At 43.3% G+C, this 15,597-nt stretch overlaps 1 protein-coding gene across 4 annotated transcripts in view; it reads right to left on the bottom strand.

Moving 5' to 3' along the window:
• Nucleotides 1-13,817, bottom strand: part of PIAS2 (protein inhibitor of activated STAT 2) — a 48,416-nt gene extending 34,599 nt beyond the window's left edge. For 3 of the 4 annotated variants that reach the window (XM_074952322.1, XM_074952319.1, XM_074952321.1), the window contains exon 1: nucleotides 1,538-2,012. In XM_074952322.1, the coding sequence (XP_074808423.1) occupies nucleotides 1,538-2,009 (472 nt within the window). In that variant the 5' untranslated portion in view covers nucleotides 2,010-2,012. Of the gene's footprint in view, nucleotides 1-1,537; nucleotides 2,013-8,971; nucleotides 9,207-13,790 lie in introns of those variants that run through there. The other variant, XM_074952323.1, reaches the window with a different exon arrangement.
• Nucleotides 13,818-15,597: the final 1,780 nt, after the last annotated feature.

Raw genomic sequence — 15,597 nt, forward strand, 5'->3', positions numbered from 1 at the left:
GCCTAAATCTTGTTTTCAAAAGTGATCTAGTCCAAGGCTATAAGTGCCTACATCACTTTTGAAAATGAGATTTAGGTCCCTAAATCGCATAAGCATTGCAACACTGAGTGTGCCAAGGCCTAAATACCTTTAAAATCTGGGCCTTTGAGGATAAGCAGGACTTCAAATTGCTGAAGCGCATACAACAGTTCTATTCTGTACTCCAATAAAAACAGTCAGGGCATGTCTATACTTGTCATTTAAAGCGCAAAAAGTCCCTTTTTTGTGCAAAAACCACGAGAGCGTCTTCACTTGCCAATGACTTTTTGCTGTGAAACTCAGACGTTTCACCACAAACAGAAAACCACCTCCACAAGAGGCGTACAGTTCTTACAGGTGATACTTTTGTGGTGATGTGCAAGTGAAGACACATTCTTCCTGTTCACATGGCTTTTAGCCTCCTGAGGATATCCCACAGTGCCTAAGGTGACCACTCTGGCCAGCAGCTCTGACACCAGGTAAAACAGATGTCCTACCCCTCCCGCTGTAAAGCCCCAGGAACTTTAAAACTCCCCTTCCTGTTTTCTTGGCACGTGCTCACTTATCAGAGCAAATGATCCCCTGCTTAGAGCAGTGCTGAGCTACTGGAGCTGATCAGTGTTTGGGGAGAGGAGACTGTGCAGAGACCCAGGATGCCCCATGATCACCCCTCCTTCCCACAAGACCTATCCTCAAAATGGAGAGAGCTGTACTGTGGGATAATTGCCCTCAATGCGCTGCTCTCATCGGCAATGTAAGTGCTACAAATGTGAACATGATCTGATCCCTGTGGAAGTAAGCGAGAACACAAACCAGCACTTTTCTTTTACCAGTTCCCTATCACCGGTGAAACTGACAGCGTAAAAACTCTGCAAATGTAGCAACAGCCTCAGTCAACAACAGGTAAGGTGAACAATCATTTCTGCACAACCAACATTCATCAAGTGATTAAATCTACTTCACTCATTTGGTATAATGTCACATTCATTATGGAAGAGTTGGGCTCTTCATAGCCTACCCTGAAAACAAACATCTCAAATTTTCTGTAGCTGGAGGACAGTTTGCTAGCCTTGACAACTTCCTTCTAGCAACACGACAGCGCAATTTGTGATCACCCACATGGATCAAAAATTATTTCCAAAATCCATTTTCTACTGGCCCTGATAGGTTTGCTTCTTGGTTATACTGATCATAGGTACATTTTGCTGCAAAGATCATATAGGAAGTCATTTCTTTAGTATTTTCAAAGGCAGAAGAGAACCATGATTTTGAGCGTCACTTGGCCTCAGGTAAAGAACATTATTGCTTCTGGGAGTGGAAATTAGAGCAATTTATAAAACGACAAGCAGCACTGTCTGTCTTTAAAAAGTGGAAATGTTGACCTCTATACAAGTGTCTAATGTGGGACGCTCACTATTTTATGGATCTGGATTTACTGATCAGATGTAATGATCAAAATGATGGTTTCTTTAGTCAGTCTTAACAATAAACTCTACAGATTGCTTAATTTAACACTTACCTAAACTTGTAGGTTTAATGAGAACATCAAGCACATCATAAAATGGGAGGCTTTTTAGCTGAACATCAGGATGGACAGGTGGAATTGGAGGTGATGGTTGCTGCATCTCAAAGTGAGGCTTAGTGTCTTGAAGCAGCACAGAACCAACAGGCGATGAAGGGGATTGAGGGGTGACTGAAGTAGAAGGTAGTGGGTGGATTCCAGAAACAGCCAAGTCAGGTTCCACAGGAGAGGAGCTACTATCCAAATTGAAAACTGACGGTTTTACAGGTGACAAGTCAGACAGACTTTCAATTGTCCTTGGGTACCGACGTCTATAGAGCTCTCGGATTTTAATTTGAACTGCTGGGCTGCAGCCACTCTTCAATAAATGCAGTGCCCTCATCAGGAGGTCATGTTTGCGCCCACTTTTATTACGTCCAGCAAAGCCCAACAACACTTGTAGTTCAGAAACTCGAAAACTTGATACCATATTCTAAAGGGAGAAAAAAAGTTAAGGTTAGCACAGTACTCCCAATATGTACAGCATATAAAATTCATTTCTGCAAGTACATAGATTTTTATTGCTCAAGTTTAGTATTTATTCTTTAAAAACCAGTAGTGCCTCTCCCTAAGTATAGCTTTGCCCCTTGCGCATTTCCAAAATTTGAGTATGATCTTGCCTATTCAACTAGACCAGTGTTTGCTAAAAAGCGGGATCACTTCCTCAGGTATCAGAGTAGCAGCTGTGTTAGTCTGTATCCGCAAAAAGAAAAGGAGTACTTGTGGCACTTTAGAGACTAACAAATTTATTTGAGCATAAGCTTTTGTGAGCTACAGCTCACTTCATCGGATGGAATCCACTGAATGCATCCGATGAAGTGAGCTATAGCTCACGAAAGCTTATGCTCAAATAAATTGGTTAGTCTCTAAAGTGCCACAAGTACTCCTTTTCTTTCCTCAGGTAGGATCAAAAGGAGGTGCAGTTGGTTTCTTCTCCTGAAGAAGGGCTCAGCTTTCCAGAGTTAGGGAAACCATGAACTAGATAGATAACTAATTCTGCAAAAATTTATATGAATTATGAATTGTTACTATTCAACGTCACTGATTTTTTCAAAGTAAAACAACATTTTAAAAAGGATTAGTGCTCATTTAAAGGTAATTTTGATTACTTTTTTTTTGAAAGCGCATCTAGGTCCCAAACAATAGTTACTACATGCCATTTTATACTTAACTCATTAATTTTCAGATCTGATTTCATGCTTTAGAAAATTAAAAGGATACTGTCAACTTAAAACTTCACACCCACCTGACCTTCCCCCCCATTATCACAAGTAACACCTAAAAAAATAAAGTCTTTCTTCAGCTTGTTTACTCTGTGAATATGAGAGTTCTCTGTATTTAGACTGTTTACTATTTCTCCAGTATATTCAGCTAGTCGGTCAGTTTCCCTGTTTGTAGAGGACTGTTCCACAGAGAAGATAATTTTGAGAGAGAGGGAAACAAGACTGGAAAATGTGTATCCAAAACCACAAGACTGATTTATTTCCCCCCTGCCAGAGGCAGGTTAATACATAAAACTTCTTTAAATCTAGTCAGTTTAACAAAAAATTGAAAAGTTGAGAGTTCCTTGAAAAGACTCACTCAACACAACAGGGGGACCAGTTGCTGAGCTGGTGTTAAAATTCCAGTGGAACCCAGATTATCCGATCTAATTGGGACTGGGGCCAGATCAGATAACCAAAAATCCAAATAACCCAGAGAATGGTTTCCTGAGCCCTGGCCACTGTCTGCCCCAGGCAGCTAGTGCTTTGATAAATATGGAGAGCTGTATAATGGAGGCTCAGTTAAATGGGGTTCTACTGTAGTTTATTCCTGGTTCCCAGACAATGTTCTGTAAACCATGCCCTTCTATCTTATTATGATGACAACTAAGGGCCTCATTTTCAAAGGTGTGAAGCACCCACACTTCCCATTGACTTCAGCTGGAATTGAGGGAGAAAGATGAAGGGAAAACAGGAAAACCAGACCATACATTTCTATTATTTCTTCCCATCACCATTGAATAATTATCCTTTAATTACTTATCTTGAATATTTACAATCTAAAATGTTTGAAGTGGGGTGTGTTTTTCCTAGACTATTAGCAGTTGACAGTAATTGTGATTGGAAAGGTAGTTTCTCATAAGTGTGCAAAAAAGTCTTGGACAGTCTTGATACATCTTTTTAGTGGGAATTCCCATTAATAGTTGGTTAACAGATGCCATCTAAAGGTACTATGATAACTGGCTACAGTTATTTGAACAGTAAAAGGTGGAGAGGAATTATGTAGAATGATACATGATATTGCTAGAAGTTACAGAATCAAAACTGCTGAAGGGAAGAATTAGGGTGACTAACAGGAGAGATTTCATGAGAATGAAACACAGTAAGGTGTGCAATGTGGAAGTCTTCCAGAGGAAGTAGAGGAAGTCCCATGATCTGACACATTCTAGTATTTTGTCCAGGATAGCTATAAATGTACTGTAAGTAACAATACTAACTAGCCAGGGAGATAACCAGATGACCTAAATAGGAGTTTGAAATGGCAGGGACCTAGGATTCTATAAAACGTTATTTGTTTACTGCTAACTCGTAAATGGTCTTGGAATTTTTGAAAGTAAATAAAATATTGATATTGGAAACTGTTGACAATACATTTCAAGATAGTTTTATCCCTTATTTTGGTATTCGAGCAGATAAATCCATCATATAATTGTGGACTAGGTAAGTAGGGGAAAAGTTATTTTTAGTCTAAACCACAGTTGCCTCCACCAGAGCACAGATGTAACACAGTTATTGATTTAAGAAAAGGAGTACTTGTGGCACCTTAGAGACTAAAATTTATTTGAGCATAAGCTTTCGTGAGCTACAGCTCACTTGCTGTAGCTGACGAAAGCTTATGCTCAAATAAATTTGTTAGTCTCTAAGGTGCCACAAGTACTCCTTTTGTTTTTGCGAATACAGACCAACACGGCTGCTACTCTGAAACGAGTTACTGATTTGTTATCCTAGTCTTCCCCCCTCCACCCCATGGTTGTACAGTTCCCAGCTCTGTATGTCCAATTCACATCACTCACTATACAGTTATTTCTCCATAACAACTTGGTATTAGAATCACTATAATCAAATTGGCTGTCAGCAGTTATTAGCCATATTGCAGGTATTGACATGATCTCTGAACTTCTATTTTTCAAACAACTTTACTGTAGATATGCAACTATTCTCCCACTATACAGTATAATACATGTGCTAAAATTAGCACACTCAGAATTCTCAAGTTGACTGCCAAAAAAAAAAAAAAAAAAAAGTGTCACCTCAAATTCTCACTCCCTTCAGTTAAAGCGGAAAATCTCCAAAAACCGAACATGAAAAAAAATGGATTCGAGATAAATATACATATCCAGCCAAACAGAAATGACTTTCAAACTGTCAAAAGGACATATATATTTTAAATCCTTTGACATATTTCCCTCCTTCAGGTCCAATCATGCTCCCTATGAAGTCAAATGTTTAAGGTTTATTTTTGGGCCTGGGATGGAGATTTAAAGAAAACATTGGGGCTTTATAAAAATTAGCTTACATTAACAGTATAATTAACAGTCTTGCAATGTATTTAAAATTTAGAAAAATATAGGAAAATAATAAGATTTTAATATTAAAAAGAAAGATGCTTTATTGGCTTAACATGCTCTTGGTGGTCAGACTGTTTATATACCAAATGCAACAAAGAAATGTTATAGCACTGTGAAATTCTTGGTTTAGGGAACAAAACTTTTTGCTGACAGTATTTATGGAATCCATTGTGACTAACAGAATTTAAACCAAAATGTAATGTGGAAACTCTTGATCAAGGGTTAAAGAAACAGGCTATGCCTTGCAGTACGCTTTCCATTTCCCTTATTGCTGCTTATGTGCATTCCTGAAAATTAATCAAGGCAAAATTTGCAGTCAAGCATGTCTAGAAACAACTCATGCTTAATGTGGAAATTCTAAAGACTAGATTTTGCTATTGCATATTGGTATCAATGCCACAACCCCCAAGTTAAATGGAGAGTCAATGCACCTCAGATACGTCTTGTAAGTAGAAAAATATGTACACTGCTCTGATGTATGAAACTTGTGCTTTTGAAGAAAAATATTGCTAACACTGATTTTACTGCAAGTGATTAAACACTCTCATTAACAGAGCATCCCACTTAGAGCTGGATTCTGCTTTCCCTTTAAGTCAACAGTAGTTTTGGATGTGTAAGGAATGCAGGATCAAGTCCCTATTTCATAATTTAGTTCCTGATCCTGCAAACAGATCCACCAGAACAGACCTTATGTTTCTCTGGATTCCCATTAAAATCAACAGGAACCTGTAGGGGCATAAGCATCTACTCTTGTGCATCTATTTGCAAGATCATGCCTTAGTAATTTCCAGTAAATATTTCCATTTACAAGTTATACCTAATGTAGGTTCCAAAAAGTTATTTTGATTTTTTGTTTGTTCTCTAGACACTGCAAAACTATAGCCTAGTTACCAGTGTGTTTTTCACACTACTGATCTGATATGGGCTATTGATGGTGCTTTCATGATTTAGTTTTAATTTCTAGTCTCTCCTACATATAACCACCATCACCCTTTTTAAACACGGATGCAAGCTTCAGATGTAAAAATCAAATCTCTTCCAGCTATGACTTCATGCTTTGTCAAAGTTGCACCCAATCAGCTTCTTTCCTTTTTCTTTGGGGGAGGGGGGGGGGGAAGGGTGTCGCGGCGGGCAGGAGAAAGTTTGAAGGAAGTTCTGTTGGACCATGTTTAAGTTTTAAAAACAGGAAAAACAGTCTGGGAACTTCAAGTGGTTTTTCCTGTGCTTTTATAATTCAAGTGTGTTTTTGCAAAAACAAGATTTTAAGGTCAATAGATCCAAATAATATAGACAGGAAAGTTTCACCCATTTAAAAAGAAGTTGAAATCAAAGTAGTTCTTCCTTTTCCTAAGAAGTAGTTACTATTTAAAAACTAGTCATGGTTGTTTCAATTCAAGCCTTAAGTGTAGCAGGTGAACAGGGACTGAACTTTCCAAAGCAATCGAGGGAATTTAGGTATTTTCCACTGAAAGTAATGGAAGGCACATGTCTAAATCTACTACTCCACTTGGAAAAAACCTCAACCAAGTAGTACTTGAATCTCTACATTCTTTTTCCCCAACTCATCTTTTACTCTGCAGACTGCTAATAGTGCTGCTGATGCACTTACATACCACCTTTCAGCCAAAGATCTCAAGACTGTCACAGGCAATGAGTAGGGCCTTATCATATTCACAGTCCATTCTGGTCAATTTCATGGCCACAGAATTTGAAAATTAGTCAATTTCACATTTTCAGATGTTTACATCTGAAATTTCAGGGTGTTGTAACCGTGGGGGTCCCGACCCAAAAGGGAGTCATAGGGGAGGTGGCAAAGCGTGTGTGTGTGTGTGTGTGTGTGTGTGTGTGTGTGTGTGTAAGAGAAGGCATGATCCATGGGATTGCCATCCTCACTTCTGCGCTGCCTTCAGAGCTGGGTTCTGAAGGCAGCAGCCCTGGAGCTTCCTGCAGTCACAGGAGGTTACCAGAGGTGGAGGTAAGTCTGACCTCCCCCGTGCTGCTGGGGGTGCCCCAGGGGCTCCTAGCTGCTAGTCCCAGCAGGGCTGGGGAGGAACAGGACTTGCTCTTCCCTGCCCAGCCCCAGAGCTTCCTGCAGCTGGGGTAGGTAGCCCGAGGTGGGTCTGATCTCCCTGCCCAGAGCAGCTGTGCAGGGGAAGATTAAGTCTCGTCTATTCCCAGTCCAGGGGTGGACTAGCAGCAGGAGCCACGGGCCCGGTAGGAGCCCCCGGCTGGGGTGCCCCCATCACTGCCCCTCCCCTGCAATAGCTAGATTTCATGGTCTGTGACATGTTTCATAGCCATGAATTTGGAAGGGCCCTAGCAATGAGAGTTTACGTGATTTGGCCAAGGTGGCTCAGCAACACTGTGACAGACTCATGAACAGAACAAGGCCTCCTGATTCTAGTTCTCTACTCTACACTCATGTAACAAAAATTATGTTAGCAAGATTAACTCAAAAATAAGTATGTGCACTGAAATAAATGGAGCTATTCTTGTTTACACCATCTGATTATCTGGCCCTAATAGGGAGGGCAAGAAGAACAATGCAATTTATAGCTAATGAGGAAATGTAGAAATTAAGCACTAGGTTTTTAAAGCTGCATGCATTCCAGTGCATGGTATTGTAAACCATAACTGCATGCTTGTGTTGGATGCACACAAATCTCTGAAAACTTGGCCCTACATGCTCACCACTCAGGTATTAAGGAGCAACCCATAGCTTTTACCCCCTATGAAATGGATTATCTCACTTTTTCCCCACGTTAACATTCTTTAAATATCGCTTGTGTGAATTACTGGATCTTAAAAATCTAGAGTATTACAATTCATCTCCCCCCCCCCTCCCCATTTAATATCTAAGGTACCAAACCTGTAACACAAAATCTCTGTTCAAATCAGTGGGATATTTGTGTGCAGGGACTGCAGGATGAAGTCCCAAGTATTACAGATTATCTTCCATCTACAATTAATCAGTTATTTTACTAAACTGAATGAATGGAATGTTCTAAACAATGTCGAGATCTCTCCATTATATAGTTACAGACAATTGTTCACTGTCTAGTCACAGCTGCATTCCACCACTCAAGTTTTATCAAGAATTACACATTGGCTTTGGGTTAGAAATCATAAACCCAGAGCCCTTGATGCAAGTAATACATGACAAAAACTGAAAGATGTGCACAATGGGACATAAGATAAACAAAATTCATCCACTTTATAATATGCCGTTTCCTTCCTAGCTAGCAATTGAGAACCCATGCTTTAAAATGCATTATTATACTGGATAAAATTAAATGGGTTAAGTGCAGTGGTTTTAATTTTATACTTGAACAACTAATGTTACACAGTATGGCAATAGTACAGTTTACTGTAGATATACAAAAATGTTTTGTACCTGCACATCCTATTACCATTTTCTTACTCTATTTCTTAATACTAAGGACACATATAGCACTTTACATGTTGTAAACATTGTACGAATACTAACTAATCCTCACAATATCCTCGTTAAGTAGGCAACTATTCTCCCCATTTTACAAAGTGTGGAAATGGAGGCAGAAAAGTTAAGTATCTTGTCTATGGCTGCACAAGGATTCTGTTGTGGAACTGAAGTTTAAAACTCAGAAGTTTGAGACTTCCGAACTTGCATGCACTCCTCTCAGCTACTGTGTCTTTTGAGTAGGATATTATTAGTCCCTTACTCTGTTCACTGATTAGATGCGTCTCAGCAAGCATTACCCAGTCAGAAAGCAGATGTAGTATTAAAATGAGATGCTACTTACTTTCCATTGTTTACAAGCCCTAACGAAACCTGATGTGGATTCAAACTTCTTTTTAGGTACAGAAATGTGGATCCACTTGAATTTCTTTCTGCTGGCACATTCTTCTTTCCTTCCAAATGGCATGACAGGTTCCCAATGTCACACCTAATTTGTTTCCTAACATAAAAGGCATGAACATGTATATTCTTGTTCACCTAAAACTTTTCTATTGTCCACACAGATGGAAGTCTTCCTTCTAAAAACACAAAATATTAAGAGATAAGCACAAATGTGTGCTTCTTTCAACCTAAATCTTAGAGTTCCTCAGATTGCCAAAATGCTTTTAAAAGAAATACCATTATACACGATGCAGTTAAACCATCTTGATCAGAATTCATCTTATCTTTCCACAATGTTAAGGTCTGTGAGCGGTAAGGCTTACTCTGGATGTTTTTGGTAACAACTTTTCTCAAGACTTTCTTGAAACTACGTTGAGAGCATTGTTTTGCTCAGGAACGATAATGACCATTTGTATGAGAGACAACAAAAGCTTATACTTTAATGCAATAATCTTTGGTGTATTTGTATAAAGTATAATAAAAAGCATTCAATTTTACAAAATAAATAGAGTACCGTGACAATCCGTGACACCCCTCCAAAAAAATTGGGAATATGGTGGCTACAAGATCTCCTGGTTTTCTTTAACCACAATGAAAGGCTTACTGCCCCCAACCTTTTGGTAATGGTTCCCCACACAGTATGTTAATACCACAATCATAAAACACAACATAAAAATGCTTCTTCACCCCAGAAAGCTGAGCACACTGCCTCTACAGCATTCTCACACTCTGTTGGCCTAAAAAACCCCAGAATCAAGCTGAAGCCTGAACTCTGATCTGCTGCTTCTAAACTGCCAGTGACCTTACTTACAAAAATTGAGCTTTCCAAGCTGCCCTAATGTCCCTTCACAAGACAGGTAGGGACCACATATTGAGGTGAACAGCTTGCTCAGCATCAGTGTAGCAAGTAACTCTGCCACAGACAATACTGTAGATTAATCCAAAAACACTAATTTAGGGAGGAAATTTTTGGAGGTTTATCCATAAAAGCAGTTTGAGAAGAAGCCATTCTCCTCCTTGACTGTGGGGCATGCAGGAGAGGCTGTCAAAAAGAAACTGTCTAAAAGAAAAGGATATCTGTGAACTGAATTTCTGTAATTCAGATCACTAATCCAAACAGGTGAGCTTCATGCTCAGTCTTTTAAACTGTGATCTATCAATAGGAATAAAGGCCTTAATGGCTAGACATGCACTGCATTGCACTCTCCAGCAGCAACACAGGATCACAAAAAGGGCTCATAAACCACCACCTTCTCTGTGCTAAACAGACATCAAGATAGTCTCTGGATTAGAGGATCCAGATCACAGACAGCCCAGTTTACAAGTAAGATAAATAGAAATTGAAACATCAGAGCCATCACTTTGGACCAACAGTCACTATCTAGCATTACCCTACAACTCTTACAAAGAAAGGGTAATCCAGGGGTTAGGCACTAGCCTGGAACTGAAGAGACCCAGGTCCCTACTCCACTACAAACTTCTTGTGTGACCTTGGGCAAGTCATTACGACCTAAATGCCTCTAAAAATATGGACATTACTCACTCAGCAATGCAAGGCCTATGTGACTTAGGAGCCTAAGTCTCACTGAAGTTAATGGTACTTAGGTCTTGCAATGTTGAGCAGAGCAATGCTGAAATACTTTTTAAAAATCTGGTTTCAGAGTAGCAGCCGTGTTAGTCTGTATTCGCAAAAAGAAAAGGAGCACTTGTGGCACCTTAGAGACTAACAAATTTGTTTGTCTCTAAGGTGCCACAAGTAGTCCTTTTCTTTTTAAAAATCTGTGCCTGAGTCTTTCTGGCCTCACTGTCCTATCTGTAAAATGGGGGTAACAACATTTCCGCCAGAGGAAGTGTTCTGAAAATATCTACATTGACGATTGAGAGTCACTGAGGTGCCTTGACAATGGGGATTTTTTTTCCCCCCTAGCAATGTATCTTATCTAAGCCAATAACTGAGGCAGGAATATAAACTGGGTATGAGGATAAGGGAAAGCATAGTTTTCCTCATCAAATCTACCCTCATCATGGAAGTTCGAGGCTCCTATAGTTTACAATGAATGTGATCCTGCCCCTACTCTCCACTGCAATGGTTTTCAAACTTTTTAAACTGTGTACCCTGCTTTCCAAATAATGCAGTCTACTGTGTACCCCCATTGGAGATAGGGTCGTCATATACCTATGAAAATGGGGGGTGGGGGGGATAAGAGAGAGAAGAGAGATACGGTCTGTAAGGGATAACATGATGCATTGTCTGCCAATACAGGATTTTTCTCACATGCCTCAATGAAATCTTACGTACCACGAAAGGGTACGCGTATCCCAGTTTGAAAACCACTGCTCTGCTGGATCATTTAATTCACCAGACTAGTAATGATATAAAGCTTTCTTGGATCATACAGCCCTCTATCAGCCATAGCAAGGGACAATCTACATAGATGTGTATAGTTTATTAATGCATCACACAAATCACATCCCTCAAAGGGCTTACAGTTAAAGCTACTTTAGCTATGCTCCTGCACGGTAGTAATATGCTTAAAGACCACATATAACTTACTTCCTGCTATCTGGTGTTATGAGGAGATAAAAATAGAGGGGAAGATAAAGCAGCACAACCAACAACCAAATTGTAGAAGGGGAGAATTTACAGACGTTTCTATCTATAGAAGTATGGAGAAGGAAGAGTCCCTTCCAGACAATTTAAGCCATGTCAAAACCTACATCGTCTAGTGAAGAAATTCAGGATGTCCACTTCTACACTGGACATTTCAGATGTATATTTCCAATTCATTCGGAATGTAATTAGGGGCTAGATGGAATGAACTTTATGGGAACCTTTTATCTTATACCTCCTTTGAGACAACACCCATTTTGCTATATCCTCCTTTCTACTGCAAACTGCAAGTGAGCTAAAACAAGAGACTGAAGTTCCCTGGTGTAGAGTTTGTAGGGAGACAAGACCATCAATAATAGGACATGGGAAGGGGGGTTGGAACACCAAACGAGCAAACCCAAAAGAGCCAACAAAACAAAACCACACCTATATTGCCTGGAAAAAAAAAAATCTTACTAAATCAATTCAGAAAGAAAGCCCATATTCAGGAAGACCAAACTCTGCTCTTCCCTCATATCCTATTTGGATTAGGAAAATTCCCCACCAGGGCTGTGACCAATTTGTTTGAATCAATGTGAGCACTGGCGGGAGCCCTAACACAGGCAGAGCTCTGGCAACTGCCAGCGTTCCCCACATGGGGCTCCCACTGGTGCTAGCACTGGGGTTCATGTTAATTGGTGACAGCAGAAATCCCTACCGTAGACAAAGTTTAAGAGTGGTTTTGCAAACCTACACATAGAACTCCCACTGCAAGCATGGCACTCTTGCAGACTTGGGCTGTATTTACTGAAAATAAGAATATGAAGGAAAATGTCATATACCAAAAAAAAGATGTTTGCAGATGCTTTAAGGAAATTAAAAAGATATTTAAAAAAAAGCAGATGTAGTCAGCTCTTTGTATTAGACTTTTAACAGATATTTCAAAGGAAGAAATGCGCTTGATGTTGAAAGTGTTTATAGGAGTTCAATGTAACTGTGTAAAAAGACATCGAGTGAAAAAGGGTAGATGGAATAGTTCTGCCACAAAAAAAAATACCGATTTCCATAGCCCTTGCATTTGTGTACACTGTTCACAAATTCATTCAATTAATATATTTGGATGGCAAATTTAACCTCTCAAATCTGATTTTAAAAATCAGTTTGAGAATCCTCCTAGCCCCCAATTAACACAAAATGATACACATTTCTGTGAAATAGAGAAAAAAGGTACCATACGTGACTGCGTAATTGTCTCCTTTCAGATCTCAATTACAAATCATCTCACTTAGTAGGCAGAAATTTTCTATACTAGTGTAAACTGGATGTAATCATAAGGATGATTTCAAGATGTCGGAAAACAATCTCAACATGAAAATGGAAACCAGGATTTGCAAGTTTTCCACTCCTCTACCTCTAAAAAAAAAGTATGACAATAAAAAGCATTTTTCTTGGAAGTCAAAGAACATACAGGTGAGGACTACAAGGTCATTGAGATGTGCTAATGAAAGATAGAGTGTGTGCGCACACAAAGCACCTTAACTTGAGGCCTGCATTCATCTCTAACTTCAAGTCACATTTAAAAGATAGCTTAAGTGTCCTCCCTTTTTAGATTAAAAAAAAAAAAAAGCCACATTCACAATGAATTGTGTGTGTGTGAAGGGGGGGGGTTCCTCTCCTCTCCCCCACCTAACTTTGACAAATAACAATTCGAGAGATCAATGCCCGGGCATGCACAGAAAGCTCCAAATCTGGGGAGCAAGGGGAGGGCACCTCCACTTGGACTGCCCCTGCCCCCGCCCCCCATCCCCGTTTGGGAATTATGAATGCAACCTGGGCCCTCAGCAGTGTGCGAGCACTGGGGGGGGCCGCACACCGTGAGGCGGCAGATTGGGAAGGAGACGCGGGAGATCCGGGCTAGTGGGTCAAGACCCTGTGGGGCTGGAAGGACGCGGGGGAGAGAAGACCCTGGTGGGGGGTGGCAGATGAGGTGGGGACCCCCAAAAGGCCAGTGGGAGCGGCCGGGGAGGGTGGGTAGACCCTATATCAGTGACCGGCCCCGGCTGAGGGGTCCAGCCCGAGCTGTGGGCGCGGGGAGGCCGGCGCTCGGGGTAGCGACGAGTTTTCTCCTCACCCTCAGCGCCTCGAAATCCGCCATTTTCTACCCGCTGCCGCCGCCGGGCGCCGCCGCAGCCGCCACCATCCTGCACCCTCTGTGCGCTCCCCACGTGACGGGGCGGGCTCCGCAGCCCATCCGGCCCCGCTGCGCGCGGGGGCGGGGCGGGCGCTCGGGCACGGGCCCCTCAGGGGGTGGGGAGAAGGGGTGGTTCCGTGCCCAGGCCATCGCCGCCCCACAGCATCCCTATACCCCCTCCGACAGCACCCCCTCCCCACTGCACCCCCACCCGACAGCATCCCCCTGCCCCCTCACACCCCACCCGACAGCATCCCCGCCCCACAGCACCGCATGCACCCCCCCCGACAGCATCCCCCCTGCCCCCTCACCCCATAGCATCTCCCTGCCCCCTCACCCCACCTACTGCATCCCCGCCCCACAGCACCGCATGCACCCCCACCCGACAGCATCCCCCGCCCCCTCACCCGACAGCATCTCCCTGCCCCCTCACCCCACCTACTGCATCCCCGCCCCACAGCACCGCATGCACCCCCCCCGACAGCATCCCCCCTGCCCCCTCACCCGACAGCATCTCCTTGCCCCCTCACCCGACCTACTGCATCCCCGCCCCACAGCACCGCATACACCCCCCCGACAGCATCCCCCCTGCCCCCTCACCCCACCTACTGCATCCCCGCCCCACAGCACCGCATGCCCCCTCATACCCCACCTACTGCACCCCCAGCCGACAGCATCCCCCTGCCCCCTCACAGCCCACCCGACAGCATCCCCGCCCTACCGCACCCCATGCACCCCCCTTCCCGACAGCATCCCCCTGCCCCCTCACCCCACCTACTGCATCCCCGCCCCACAGCACCGCATGCACCCCCACCCGACAGCATCCCTCTTCCCGATAGCATCCACCTGCTCCCTCACACCCCACCTGACTGCATCCCTGCCCCCACAGCACCCCTGCACCCGGCAGCACCCCACGCCCTCCCCACACCTGACAGTGTCCCTTCCCCACAGCACCCCTCACCCACTGACAGCACCCCCATGCCCTCCCCACTACACCCTCTCCCCCACAGCACCCCCATGCCTAACAGTGTCCCTTCCCCACAGCATCCCCCTGCCTTCACCCACAGACAGCACCCCAATGTCCTCCCCACTGCACCCCCACAACCCCCCCTCCTCACTACATTCCCTTCCACACAGCATCCCCATGCCCCCCCCCCCCCCCGCATGACTCCCTAGCTGTAAGAAAAGTAGGACAATGGAACAGACTGCCTAGAGAGGTTGCGGAAGCTCCTTCACTGGAGGTTTTCAAAAAGGAGGCTGGAGAGCCATCTGGCTTGGGAGGGGGTTAGAATAGATGACCCCGGTGGTCCCCTTCTAATCCTATGATTCTAGGGCAGCATCCCCTCCCCACAGCATCACCATATCACTCATTCCACCCAGTACCTGACAGTATCCCATGCCCATGGCATCACAGTCCCGTCCCCCCCATACCCTCCCCACAGCATCACAATGTCCCCCATCTCTCCCTGGCCTGACACCATATACCCCACATACTTCCCCACAGCCTGTGTTCCCCACTATGTCCCCCCCACCCGGCACTATTCTCCCTACAACATATCCTCCCTACAGCCCACCTGGCATCATCCCCCATTCCCACATACCCTGCCCTCTACATCACCATATCTTGCCCCCACTACTACCCTGCCCACCTGACACCCTCCTCTTTACTACGTCCCCCACCACATAGCCTCCCCACCTGGCACTGCCCCCCCTGCAACAAGGCCAACAAGGCCACCCCATAGACATC

This window comes from Natator depressus, chromosome 5, assembly GCF_965152275.1.
Source record: "Natator depressus isolate rNatDep1 chromosome 5, rNatDep2.hap1, whole genome shotgun sequence".
NCBI classification, from domain to species: domain Eukaryota; kingdom Metazoa; phylum Chordata; order Testudines; family Cheloniidae; genus Natator; species Natator depressus.